The 12,352-nt window shown below is 43.6% G+C and overlaps 1 protein-coding gene across 1 annotated transcript in view; it reads left to right on the top strand.

Moving 5' to 3' along the window:
• LOC119409233 (DNA-binding protein SATB1) overlaps positions 1-12,352 on the top strand; it is a 72,011-nt gene that overhangs the window by 18,681 nt on the left and 40,978 nt on the right. The window contains exons 6-7 of the mRNA XM_037676078.1: positions 5,390-5,501; positions 9,544-10,028. Of these exons, the coding sequence (XP_037532006.1) occupies positions 5,390-5,501; positions 9,544-10,028 (597 nt within the window). The remainder of the gene's footprint in view (positions 1-5,389; positions 5,502-9,543; positions 10,029-12,352) is intronic.

Raw genomic sequence — 12,352 nt, forward strand, 5'->3', positions numbered from 1 at the left:
CCCCCCCCCCCCCCCCCCCTCACTGGGCAGCCCCTGATGCACCAGCTGCTGCGTTGTGTAGCAGCAAATAGTCATCAAAATGCCATCTTCGCAGGCCTTCACCACCTCCACTGCCACAGGCACAACCTGGCTGCCAGTGCATGTATGTCTAAGTGTGTGTGTTTGTTTGGGGGGGGGGGGTCATCCCAGTTGAGGTGGATATGTGCCATAATTGAGCTCAGTTAGATGTTGGCGAGAGACGAAGCTCCGTGTTGTAAATAGGATCCACTTCTCCCAGCTGATTCAAGACATCAGGCGAAGTTGTGCGTTTGTGTTGAGTGTGTATCACAGTGTAGTGCTGGTGGCTGGGTGCCTACAGTACCTGCCTGCTGCCCTGTTACACACACACACACACACACACACACACACACACACACACACCGAACACACACACACACCGAACACGCACTCCTCTGTCTTCCTGTCTCCTGCGTCGGGGAGTGGAGTAGATGTTGGGGACCGATAGTAGCCCAGTGCCACTTCCTGGTTTGTCGATAAGCTCTCCGTGCTGCAGATGGCTATCACTTAAAGGGTCCACACACACACACACACACACACACACACACACACACACAGAGACAGGGTTTCAGAGTGAAAACATGTTAAAACTCCCCCCGCTGCGTTTTCTTGTGACCAGCATAAACACCACATTTTGAAAACTATGATGTCATCGACCCTCCTCTAGCCTGACACAACCAGAAACGCGAGACGTGACGACAGTAATGATGGTTCACGTGCATGCTTTGCTGAGGCTCGTTCCTCAACAACAGCTAACCCGTCATCTACTGAATTAATTCAATAAACAGACGAGGATAAGAGCACATTCACCTTAAATGGAACAAAACAAAAACCCAAATTATTATTATTATTATTATTATTACACCAATAATCTAAGGCCGGAAAGGTTCAGTCGCTGCACTCAGCAGACAAGTGCGGCAGACGACCCAAACAGGTGAGATCCCAAAATATCCGACATGTCAGAGCATGGTCCGTGTCTGAATAATGCAGAAGCAGGGATTTAATGACGGCCATGAAAGGACAAACACCCCCTCAGCTCCGATCTTCTGCCTCTTTTATTTAGTTGCACGTGTCCGCCGACTGTTAATAACTATAAGCAGTCAAAGATTAATAAAAAATGTCGGGGGGGGGGGGGGGGGAATTCAGGTTAGGACCTGTAATTGCTGTTAATTTGTCGGGTCAGATTTTTTAGGCTCAAATGCAACTTAACGCAGCTGTAACTGTAAAAAGATCAATCTGCCGTCCTCGTGTTTACAGTTTGTAGCTTCCATTCTGTGACTAGTTCCGTTTTTCTGTTGTGTTTTTGTGGCAGCGTTACAGCACCACCTACATTTACTCTTTCTAGAGACGGTGCTGCTGTATTTAGGAGGCAAAGTTCTCACGTGCACGGCGCTGTGACGTAGCATTTCATCGAGCTGCGATGGATCGACGACGTCTTGTTGGGAAAGAATCCCTGAAACGTGAATTTTCAGCTGCGTTTCGCTGAACTGCGTCTTTGAAAACCACCGCCCGTGTTCACGAGCACAGCTTGTTACCGTGCACTGTTGGCCTTGCACATTGTTGTTCACGCACCTCGTGTCACGTTAACGACTGAATCGGCTGGAGCACGCTTGAGAATGTGTGTTTTTTTGTTTTTTTTTTAATTCGTCGTCAACGTGGTTTTCAGACGTGGACTTGCTTCCTGTCGGAGGAGAACTCCTGAGCAGGTGTTCAACCACAGCTGTGCTGCTCTTCAGACAGGTTGGGGACGACTTTGGGACTATTTCGGGCGAAGAACCTCTGTGAAATATGCGAGACGTTCTTAAGACTCCCTCATGAACGCCGTTCGCCAACGACTCGCCGCCCAGTGAGATTCCACCTTTACTACCTGTTGACAAAGCCAAGCCGAGCCCCCCTGCTGGCACCTCCGAGGAAGCAGAGGCTCTGGTTATCTGCTCGATTTCACTTAGTGCGTATGTATGTGTGTGGCGGAGCAGCGGGGAGAGGTGTGTGTGTGTGTGTTGTTTCTCCCCACACATGCAGGCAGGGCCCCCTGTGAGAGGTAGAGTGATGTATTGAGGGAGAGGGCTGATTAATGAGGAGCGTTTATTAGAACATCTGTGTCAAAGATGGTGGAGGAAGAGGGAGCGAGAGGGATGTGCAGGCCTCTCGGTTGTTGCCTGGAGCCGCGTTAGCCCAGATATACAGTAAATAAAACATGGCAGGCTGGAGGAGAGGAGTTCATTATCCCCCCGACTGAAAGAGAAAACTCTTCTCACTTTAAATTTATGCTTTCAGGCAGATCTTTGGGCTCAGAGCTGGCTACCAAAACCAGGTTAAAGTGGAACGCTAGGCGTGCTGCCAAATCCACCAATTATCATCCCAAATATGCACCTTTTTTTTTCACTCTATGACAATAAATCTAACAGAAAAACAGTAATCGTGGTTTTAGATGTTATGGGCAATGGAGAAAATCAATCTTTTACAACCTAAATAGGTTAAATTTGTGCTAAAGTTAATATTGTTTGAATCTAAAAAAAACAAAGCTGCTTCATGAATAAATGTATGACCCATTAAAGAGCTAATTCTGACTTCCTAACCCAAACCTGAACTCCCATCAGGGACTTTTATTGAATGAAGCATTTCAATATTTCTCTTAAAGACTTCTTTGTTATCATTTTAACTGAGGACCTCTTCATCCCCCTGATTTTATTTTATCATGACGGGATGAGGCAGCACATCACAGCTGCTGCTTTTTAGTTTCTTCAGCAGGAAAATAAAATAATTTAATTTAAGCAGAACAGGTATTTGTGGTTTCTTTTTAAGGAGCGAAACGACACAGTAATTCAATTAAATTTAGTTTATTTATAAAGCACCAAGTCACATCAGAAGTTCTCAGAGCGCTGAACAGAAACATTGACACATATGAAAAGGAGGGATGCACGATATTGGATTTTTGGCCAATATCCGATATGCCAATATGTTAAAACGTATTTGTCCGATAACCGATACCAATACCGATAATTCTCCCCCCTTGACCTACTTACAGAGACTTTCTCTGCTGTGGAATTAAAACACTACATTATTCTGCATGGTCTGTCAGTTTGACCTGCTACCAAATGCAGATGCCAAAAAGGCTGAAAATGATGCAACACTTCAACTTGGATTATGTTTAATGTCAAATGTTTTCATGACGTTTACTCTCTAACACAATGACAACACTCGAACAGTGAAAATTTGTAAATGATCACTAATCTAAACTCAACGTGACGTCATAACGTTGTTGGCGCTGCAGACATCCTTGTCACTGGGTTGTCATACATAAACAGCATCTTTTGATATCGGTGAGTTATTTTTGATGAAGTGGCCGATGTCCGATATTTAACTTTATCGCTAATATCGGCCGATATCAATACATGCCGATAATATCGTGCATCGCTAATAAAAAGTAAGTTAATCACACTATTTATCTGAGGAACCAGTGGACTGCTTAAAACTTATTAAGACTCTGGTAGCAGCATTTTACTGAAGACTTTTTCAAGAAGTATTTGGACACCCAGATATCAGATATATTTTTAGATGTTTCTAATGTTAGTGATATTACGCAGGTGGAAGAAGGAGGTTCTAGTAACGTTTTTAATGTGGGGGATAAAAAACGTGTCCTGATCAAAAATAACACCAAGATTTTTAACATTAGAGCTGGAGGACAGATTAATGCATCTAAGGAGGGAGAAAGACTGAAACATTCATTCCTAAGGTGCTCAGGTCCAAAAACCAAAACCTCAGTCTTGTCTGTTCAACAGGAGAAAATTAAGGGTCATCCAGGTTTTTATGTCTTTAAGACATGCTTGTAGTCTAAGTAGCTGATTGGATTCATTGGGTTTCATGGACAAATATAACCGTGTGTCATCAGCATAACAATGAAAATGTATCCCATGCTGTTAATAATATTACCTAATGGAAGCATATATAAAGTAGAGTATTTCATGAGTACATTACTATCCTGTTCAAAGTTTTATCCTGCATCTCTTTGCACAGCACTTAAATAAAATGTGCCGTTTGTTTATAATGTGTTACGACTTGTGGTCAAAATGTGCAAAACCAGACAGAAAGTAATGGAGGTCAATGGGATTCAGCCATTTTTAGAGCTCCGCAGCTCCAAACAGCAGAAACATCGTTCACAGTTAAACATTTTTCTTAGTTCATATCTTAGCTCTTATTACTGTGTTTCTTTACAATTTATATTTTTGTTGGATGTAACTGGGACCCTGTGCACACAATTTTGTTCCAGCACATGCACCACTTGTATGACAAATAAAGAAACTCTGAAAGTTAAACGTCAAAGACTGAACCGGCTGTTTGACGTCCTGTGGAGTTTTTACTCAACTTCTGGTAAAGTTGTGTGATTTTTCTGCACAATCATTGACAGTTGATTGTGTCAAATTGTGTTTTTTTTTTTTTACAAATACAGATATTCATTAAAACGTAAGGATTTTATTTTTCTTTAACAAACACCCCCGGTTTTGTAGAGAAAAGCTGGAGCTCGAAAACCCTGAATCACCCTGAAACGATTCATTTGTGCTCGTTCTGCCAGAAGCGCACACACACACACACACACACACACACAACCTCCAAATGCATATATTAAAGAAAAATGATAAAGATGGCATACCTATAATTTGAAAACAGATGGTTTGGTTCTTTTGAATATTTATAACAATCAAAAACAATTCTTCCTGCACCAACCTCAGCGTTCACCCGGAGGCTGGCAAGGTGTTAAAACATTCATTTTAATGAAACTGGGTGGGAATTAAAAAAAAAAAAAAACAGCTCTTTGTTTTTCTCAGGTGAGGAAAGTAAATGTGGGGGGCAAAGATCCGACCGTATGGGGGGGATTTAGGCGCGTCGCAGAACGACATGCTCTCTGTGGACCCAATCTGCTTGAAGTTGTCTCCAACAGATTGCATAAATAAAGAGCTGAGAAATAAAAGAGCCCTATCTGTCTTTAATACCTGCCTCCACAGCTGCTGATACTCTAAAAGTTCCTTTAAAGGTAAATATCGCTCTTATTAATTTTAAAAGGCGCTTTGAAACACGAACAAACTCAGTGGCATTTGATAAAAACCAACAAATGTAATTTTTTGTTCCTTTAGAAGAAGAAAACCTTAAAATCTGCATGTTTTTCTTCACTTTTAATTCCTGGCTTTGACCTTTTTTTCTTTATATTTCATTTGTTTTGACAAGCTTTAGTGTCGCTGCATGTTTCACAAGCTTTAATATTACATCTGTATTTTGCACAATCTAAAGCCCCCCCCTCCCTCCCCATCTCTCTCAATCAATCTCTCTCTTTCAGAGTATGATTTCCTCCATTGTGAACAGCACTTACTATGCAAATGTGTCGGCGGCAAAGTGTCAGGAATTTGGGCGCTGGTATAAACATTTCAAGAAGACAAAAGATATGATGGGTAAGCAAAACGGAGGGGCGCAAAAGTATGGCGCTCACACTTTTTGTCTCTTTGCACACACACACACACATTTACACACTCGCAGCTGCAATCGTCACAATATGTCCCCTACCCGCACGGCTCTTTGTCTTCCAGCAGAAATACATTTTTTATCTTGTTATTTAATAAATCCCGATGACTCCGTGTAGTTGAACCCAGTTTTATCTTTAAATTACCCCATTATTAGCCCAACTGACGCTAATGTTGGAGCCAAACGGAGGCCCCTGAACGTTTCCTGTGAACGAACCGGCAGGAGGATTAACCGTCCACTGCCTGCTTTAAATGAGATTCTCCTTATCTACCTTCTACCGATGCGCTGCCGCGTATATCATCGCAGCGAATACCCTTTGACCGAGCAGGAAATGTGGTTCCACTGATCCACGAGCTGTTTTTCTGTGTTTTGACTTAAAAAGCAGCTCTTAGACTTTTAATGTCGAGATATTAGTTTGAACCAAATCTTTTTCTTTTCTCCCGACGATGACAGAAGAGACAAAATATCAATGTTTTCACGTCCTTCATGCAAATGGTGCGTTGTGATCACATTTTATCTGATCCCCCCCCCCCCCACTTTTCAAGTGACAGCGCTCACGGACTACATTATTTACTCCTGACCTGCTGTTCTCGTGCGTTCTCTTACGTACTCCTACACGTTTTCTGTCACGCTTGTTTTCTGCTCCTCGAACGAGGAAACGCTGCAGCTGACAGTTCGGCCTTTCCCCTGATGCTCATGTTTTATTCCTGCCGAGCTGGAAGTGGGAGGGACGGTCTGCAGACCGCTTTAACCCTGTTTCTTTTCTCACAACTCTGGATTGTGTGTGTGTGTGTGTGTGTGTGCGTGCGTGCGTGCGCGCGGTGTGTGTGCATGTTGTGCTCCCGCCATCTTCACCGTGCAGGCATGCGCCAAACCTCCCAGCTGGAGGGCTACCTGGGGACGTGCGTCCTCCGCGAGAGCCCGCGTGCCAATGCACTAGGTATGTTACACCAAGGGCGCACACACACACACACATACACACGTTCTTGCAAACATACTTTTTGGGGGACTTTGCATTGACTTCCATTCATTTTCTGTAGCCTAACCCTGACCCTTACCTTAAACCTAACCATTACTAGTCCATGCCTAACACTAACCCATCTGCAATTCACACCTTAGTCCTAAACCTAACCTCGCCCCCAACCAGACTGCTCTTTATAGGGATCTGGCTTTGGTCCCCATAAAGAGCAGTTTGTTTCCACAATGCATGATTTTTTTGTAAAGTTGCTCCCTACAAGGTAACCTGAAACAAACACGCACGTGCACACGCACACGGACAAAATAATGTCAATATTAAGATAGATTTTCTTCAGATTTGCCACAACCTATACAAGGTTCCTGCACAGTCTGAAATAGGTGCTTAACAAGATCTCACAAGACTGAAACGTCCCGAGGTTTCTCGGGTTAAAAACCACCGTGAACAACAAAAAATAAACTTTGTTTGGTGAAATTGTTTAATTAGTGCCCCTCAACTTAATTTCTTCATCATTTGTGTAACAGCAGGTCGCAAACATGGCAGGTTTTAGGACCATGCAGTCACGTCATTTAAGCAACTTCCCCTGCAGCCTCTGCAGCTACGTGCTGAGAGGAAGAGTCTCTGCCACACATTTATTTAACCCAAGACAAACTTAATGCCAGGTTCACAGGGATTTGTCAGCTTCAGAAAATAAAGTTTGACCTTCTCGTTAATCCTCCTGAGTTGAAAGTGAGTTGATGCAACTTTGAGGCGTCAAAAGCTTCTTTCTTAGAAATGTTAAAAATCTCATCCCGTCTTGTGAGAACTCATTTTCAAGAGAGACCTGTTTAGGGAGCAGATGGTGGGGCTAAGGGCCTTGCTCAGGGTCTCAGGGTGGGGCGAATGAGGGTCGAGGCAGGTGTGGGTGTTTCACCTTTTCCACCCACGTTTTGATGTTGACGGTACCGGGAGTTGAACCTGAGACTTTCCGATCACAAGCCCATCTTCTAACCTCTGCGCCACCACTCCCCCTAATTTATAATTTTCATTGCCCGCCTCAGCCCACAAACGTTCAGCTCTTCCATGAGATCAGTCCTTCAATGTTTGCTTCTTTTTGTAACTTTTACACTTTTTAAACATTTTAACTTTATATACAAACATGTTCTCATAGAAATGCATTAAGATCTCTTGAGTTCCTTCAAAAATATAATTCTACTTCAAAAATCTGCTTCAGCAAACTTGCTCTGTTTGGGTCTTTTAGCTTCTTGCTAGCCTTTTGCTACTTTTAGCATTTAGCTACTTTGAGAGAAAATTTAAATGTCTTGAACTTGTTTCCAACTCGAGCAACAAAAGCTCAAGCAGAGACCCTCTCCGATGCAACTTGCCTCCCTGTCTCTTCAAACCTCTGAACCTGGTTCTGCTCCTGACGTCGGGCGGGTCAGAACCTGACGGCAGGTACTCTGAGATAATCTGAGGAGGTGTTACCGGCCGCTGGCGGGTGAGCCGTGGCTTCTCCTGCTGGCGCAGGGACTGAACAGGCGAGCGAGAGGCGGATCAACATTCCCCCTCCCCCCCCCCCCCCCCCCCCCAGCCCACATCCCATTCCCATTGTGCGTCTAATCCGGGGCTGTTTGTGGCAGGATTCCACTCCAGGACTCCTGCCTCTGTGCTCTCTCTCCCAGGGCCTGCCATGCTCTTCTGTCACCCCTTCTCTTTTCAATTTGCATGGAAATGCCTCCATGTGCTTCTGTGTTTGTGTCGTGAGCATGCCCCCCAGCACACACACACACACACACACACACACACACACACACACACACACTAACATATGTGAATAGGCTCGTCATACCATCAGAGCCAGGGATTATGAGAAGAGATGTGATTATTACCAGCTTTTTTCCTCATTTTTTGTTTTTTTGTTTTTAACCCTCTCCGTGTTTTCTTAAATTTTTTTTGGTGCATCTCCTGATTATTGTGGTTATTTGTGGAAAACGTCCATCTTTCATCTAGAGGGCGAAAAAAATCATCTTAAAAATAAAGGCACATTTCCCGTACGGTAACACCTTTTCCGTGGAGCGTGGAGGCCGCTGCCCACTTGTGAGGTGTTAGCGGTACCAGAACCGCTGCCCCCTCACTCATTCGGCACAGCGTATGCAAAAATCCTCAGCATAAGTGATTTCCTTAAAACGTTCAGCTGCTTATTCATTTCACTGTGGGTAGCTCTTTGAATCTTAAATCATTGTTTTTATCCTCTAAGCTCATAATTTAAACCTGTCTTAAAATATTCCCCAGCAGCCATTATGGAATTAAGGATTCCCAAAGCAAGAGATACCACAAAAATCTCCCTTAAAAAAAGTCACGTCTTTATATTTTGCTTCCTTTCATTTGAGGTAAAAGTGCTAATAAAGTGTTTTCAGCGTCTGTGTTCTCGGGCGTGTTCTGGTTCTGTCTGAAACCTCTAAAACTGTCACTCTGGCCAGCGCACGCTTCTTATTTTAGAAATAACGATGCAAAAAGAAAAACATAAATCTCAACACGCATCCTCCTCCGTCTGTGTGAGGTTTTGTTTCTAATGAGGCCACAGACGATCAGAACCCAGTTCTGAAGCAGGACTCTGGTCGGTTCCATCTTTTTATTCCTCTTCAGTTGATATTTCGGTGATTCGGTCTCCACACTTCGGCTCGGGGGCGTCCGATTGCTTGTCCTCGTAAAACGAACGAGAATGTTGAACGGCAGGAAAAAATTCAAAAGCAAAAGTAGGCATTTTGTCTGCCTGTTAGCAAAATATCTCATGAACTGCTGGATTTTATTGAAACTTTCATGAAATTGGCTTAACATCTACAACTGTTTAGCTTTTGGATGTGACCCAATTCAAGATGGCCGCCCCGAGTGATCATCTATCTACCAATGGTCACAGCTAGATGTTGAGCTAAAGTTTGGTGTGGTAGTAGCTGAGTCATCCTCGAGACGTTCTCTGAGGATAAGTCAACGTTAATCTTTTTGTCCTCCTCCAACAGACATGGACGGCCTGTCGGACCTCTCCCCCCCCAGCTCCAACCACAACCACCTCGGTTTCTCCCAGCAGCAGCCGATCCCGGGCAGCACCGCGGAGCAGACTCCTTCCTCCCCGGTGCCTCCTCTTTCTCACGCCCCTCCTCATGGTGGCCAGACCGGCGGCCGGCAGCCACAGCTCCCAGGCCTGCACCACCCGGGCCTGGTGTCCACCCCCATCAGCCCCCAGCTGGTCAACCAGCAGCTGGTGATGGCCCAGATCCTCAACCAGCAGTACGCTGTGAACCGGCTGCTGGCGCAGCAGTCCCTGTCGCAGCAGTACCTCAACCACCCGCCGGTCAACCGCAGCTCCCACACCAAGCCCCTGGAGCCTCAGGTGGGCTCCAACACAGAAGTCTCCTCGGAGATCTACCAGTGGGTGAGGGACGAGCTGAAGCGGGCCGGCATCTCCCAGGCTGTGTTCGCTCGAGTGGCCTTCAACAGAACCCAGGTGAGCACCAAATGTTTTATTTTTACAAATTTTGAGCTAAAATTTTATGTGGAAGTAGCTGAGACTGAGCCCCAGTTAAATCTGAGTGCTAACTATTCATGCTTAAAACTCTGTTACAGTCAGCCCCGTATGTCTGTTAGCAAAATATCCCACGAATCTCTGGACAGATTTTAGTAAAACCTTCAGGAAATAATAAGTAGACATACATCAACTTTTGGACTCAACCTAATACAAGATGGCCACCACAACTAACTGATCCAAGGAAATTAAAAAAGACTGTAATTTAGCCAATTTAACAGACCGTAGGTTTGATGTGGTAGTAGCTGAACATCCTCCCCAACGCACGCTGAGAGCACAACACTGAGCACTGCTGGATTCAAGATGGCCGCCACAGCTAATCGAGTTTAGCTTGTGCAGAATGGCTGCAGCTCAGTGAATTTTACAAACATTAACAGGTCATGGGAGGTGTTGCAACATGAGATGATCCTAAAATTTGTTCTTGATTTGACCAAAGAAGCTGCAGCTCACCACCAGATGATTTAAATCTGACCAGATGATTTAATCCTGACCAGATGATTATTTAAATCTGACCAGATAATTTAATCCTGACCAGATGATTATTTAAATCTGACCAGATGATTATTTAAATCTGACCAGATGATTTAATCCTGACCAGATGATTATTTAAATCTGACCAGATGATTTAAATCTGACCAGATGATTTAAATCTGACCAGATGATTATTTAAATCTGACCAGATGATTATTTAAATCTGACCAGATGATTATTTAAATCTGACCAGATTATTTAAATCTGACCAGATTATTTAAATCTGAAGGGCAGTGGGTGATATGCATTCCTTCAGTGGACTCAGGTGGACCAAATGAACCGATGTTGAATAAATGGTTCAACCGTTTTCTTTATAGAAGAAATTAAATGAAATCTGGACCTTTAACTCATTTAGGAGCTGCTTCTGCAGTTTTGCTGCAACTTGAGCTTAATTTTTCATAATGTGCTTGTTCTGACCCAGATATTCACAACTAAGAAAAACAAACCGGATCTTTTTGCAAATCGTCTGCACACCTCTTCATCTTTGCCCATGAAATCGCGTGAAAGCTGCAGATCCTCTCAGAAAAATCCTCAAGTCTGCAACATGAAACCTTAAAACTTGGGAAACACCCGCCGCCAACGTGCAGCTCAAGAAGGGAAACTTCCGTGAGACGTAATTCTGTTTTTGTTTCGAGCGTTAAAAGCTCCAGACTCATTCACGACTCCAGCGTCGGTCTCTGCTGATAACATCGCAGCTGGCAGAACGCCAGCAGAACGCCAGCAGAACGATCCCCGGTTCTGAAGATCTCTGCTGGATCGAGCTGCTCAACACACAAACCTACACACCAGCAGAGGACGACACACGTGTCTGTTAGCAAAATGTGTCATGAACCTGTAGATATTAACTCCTCATGAAGTAATCATTGGATCTGCTTTTACAACTAATTAACCCAATTCAAGATGGCCGCCGCAGCTAACTGCCCTTAGAAAACACACAAATATTCAAATAGAATGATTTCAGGTTTATGATGGGAAATAATTAACATTTTATTCCCTCATATTTTTAGGCAGAAATATTTTTATTTACTTTAGAGAACTCCGTATTTTCTCTTAATTTGCTGTTGCAGTTGTTTTTTTTGTTTCTACACAACTTTGTTTCGTTCACATTTAAATAAATCCTTTTAAATGACGGAGTCGAACCTGCAGCTCCAGTTTCCTGGACTCGGTCTACAACAACGAGTTGCTTTAAAACACGCTCCTTAACAGAGAATTTATTGTTTCTGTGCATGCTGCTGAAGATCAGTCGACGTCAGGTCAACTCATGAACGTCAACTTTAACGTCTTAGCGCGTTCAGTAGAACGTCGCCGTGGAGCAAAGAGGGCGAGTGAGAAATACGAACTGCCCATTCGTCCGTGCACGTTGTGAGAATAACCTTAGAAATAAGTGAGGTACCGACTTGCATTTTGGTGAGTGGCTGCATCTAGACATTAAAAAAGTGTCACTATCAGTGTGTGTGTGTGTGTGCGTGTGTGTAAGAAAGTAAACCGGCCACCTTGATCATCGGAGGAAACTATCCTTTCTAGTTTTGATATTTGTTAAAGTACAGTAGTCCCTCGTTTATCACAAGGATCCGTACCCTGAAGACCTGTGATAAGTGGAAAACCGCAAAATAGGAATATTACTACAAGTAGTAAGTAGTAGTTTATTTTATCGTATATGTATATATGTATATATATATATATATATATATATATATATATATATATATATATAT

Source organism: Nematolebias whitei, chromosome 5 (genome assembly GCF_014905685.2).
Source record: "Nematolebias whitei isolate Nwh7 chromosome 5, NemWhi1, whole genome shotgun sequence".
Classification (NCBI taxonomy): Eukaryota; Metazoa; Chordata; class Actinopteri; order Cyprinodontiformes; family Rivulidae; genus Nematolebias; species Nematolebias whitei.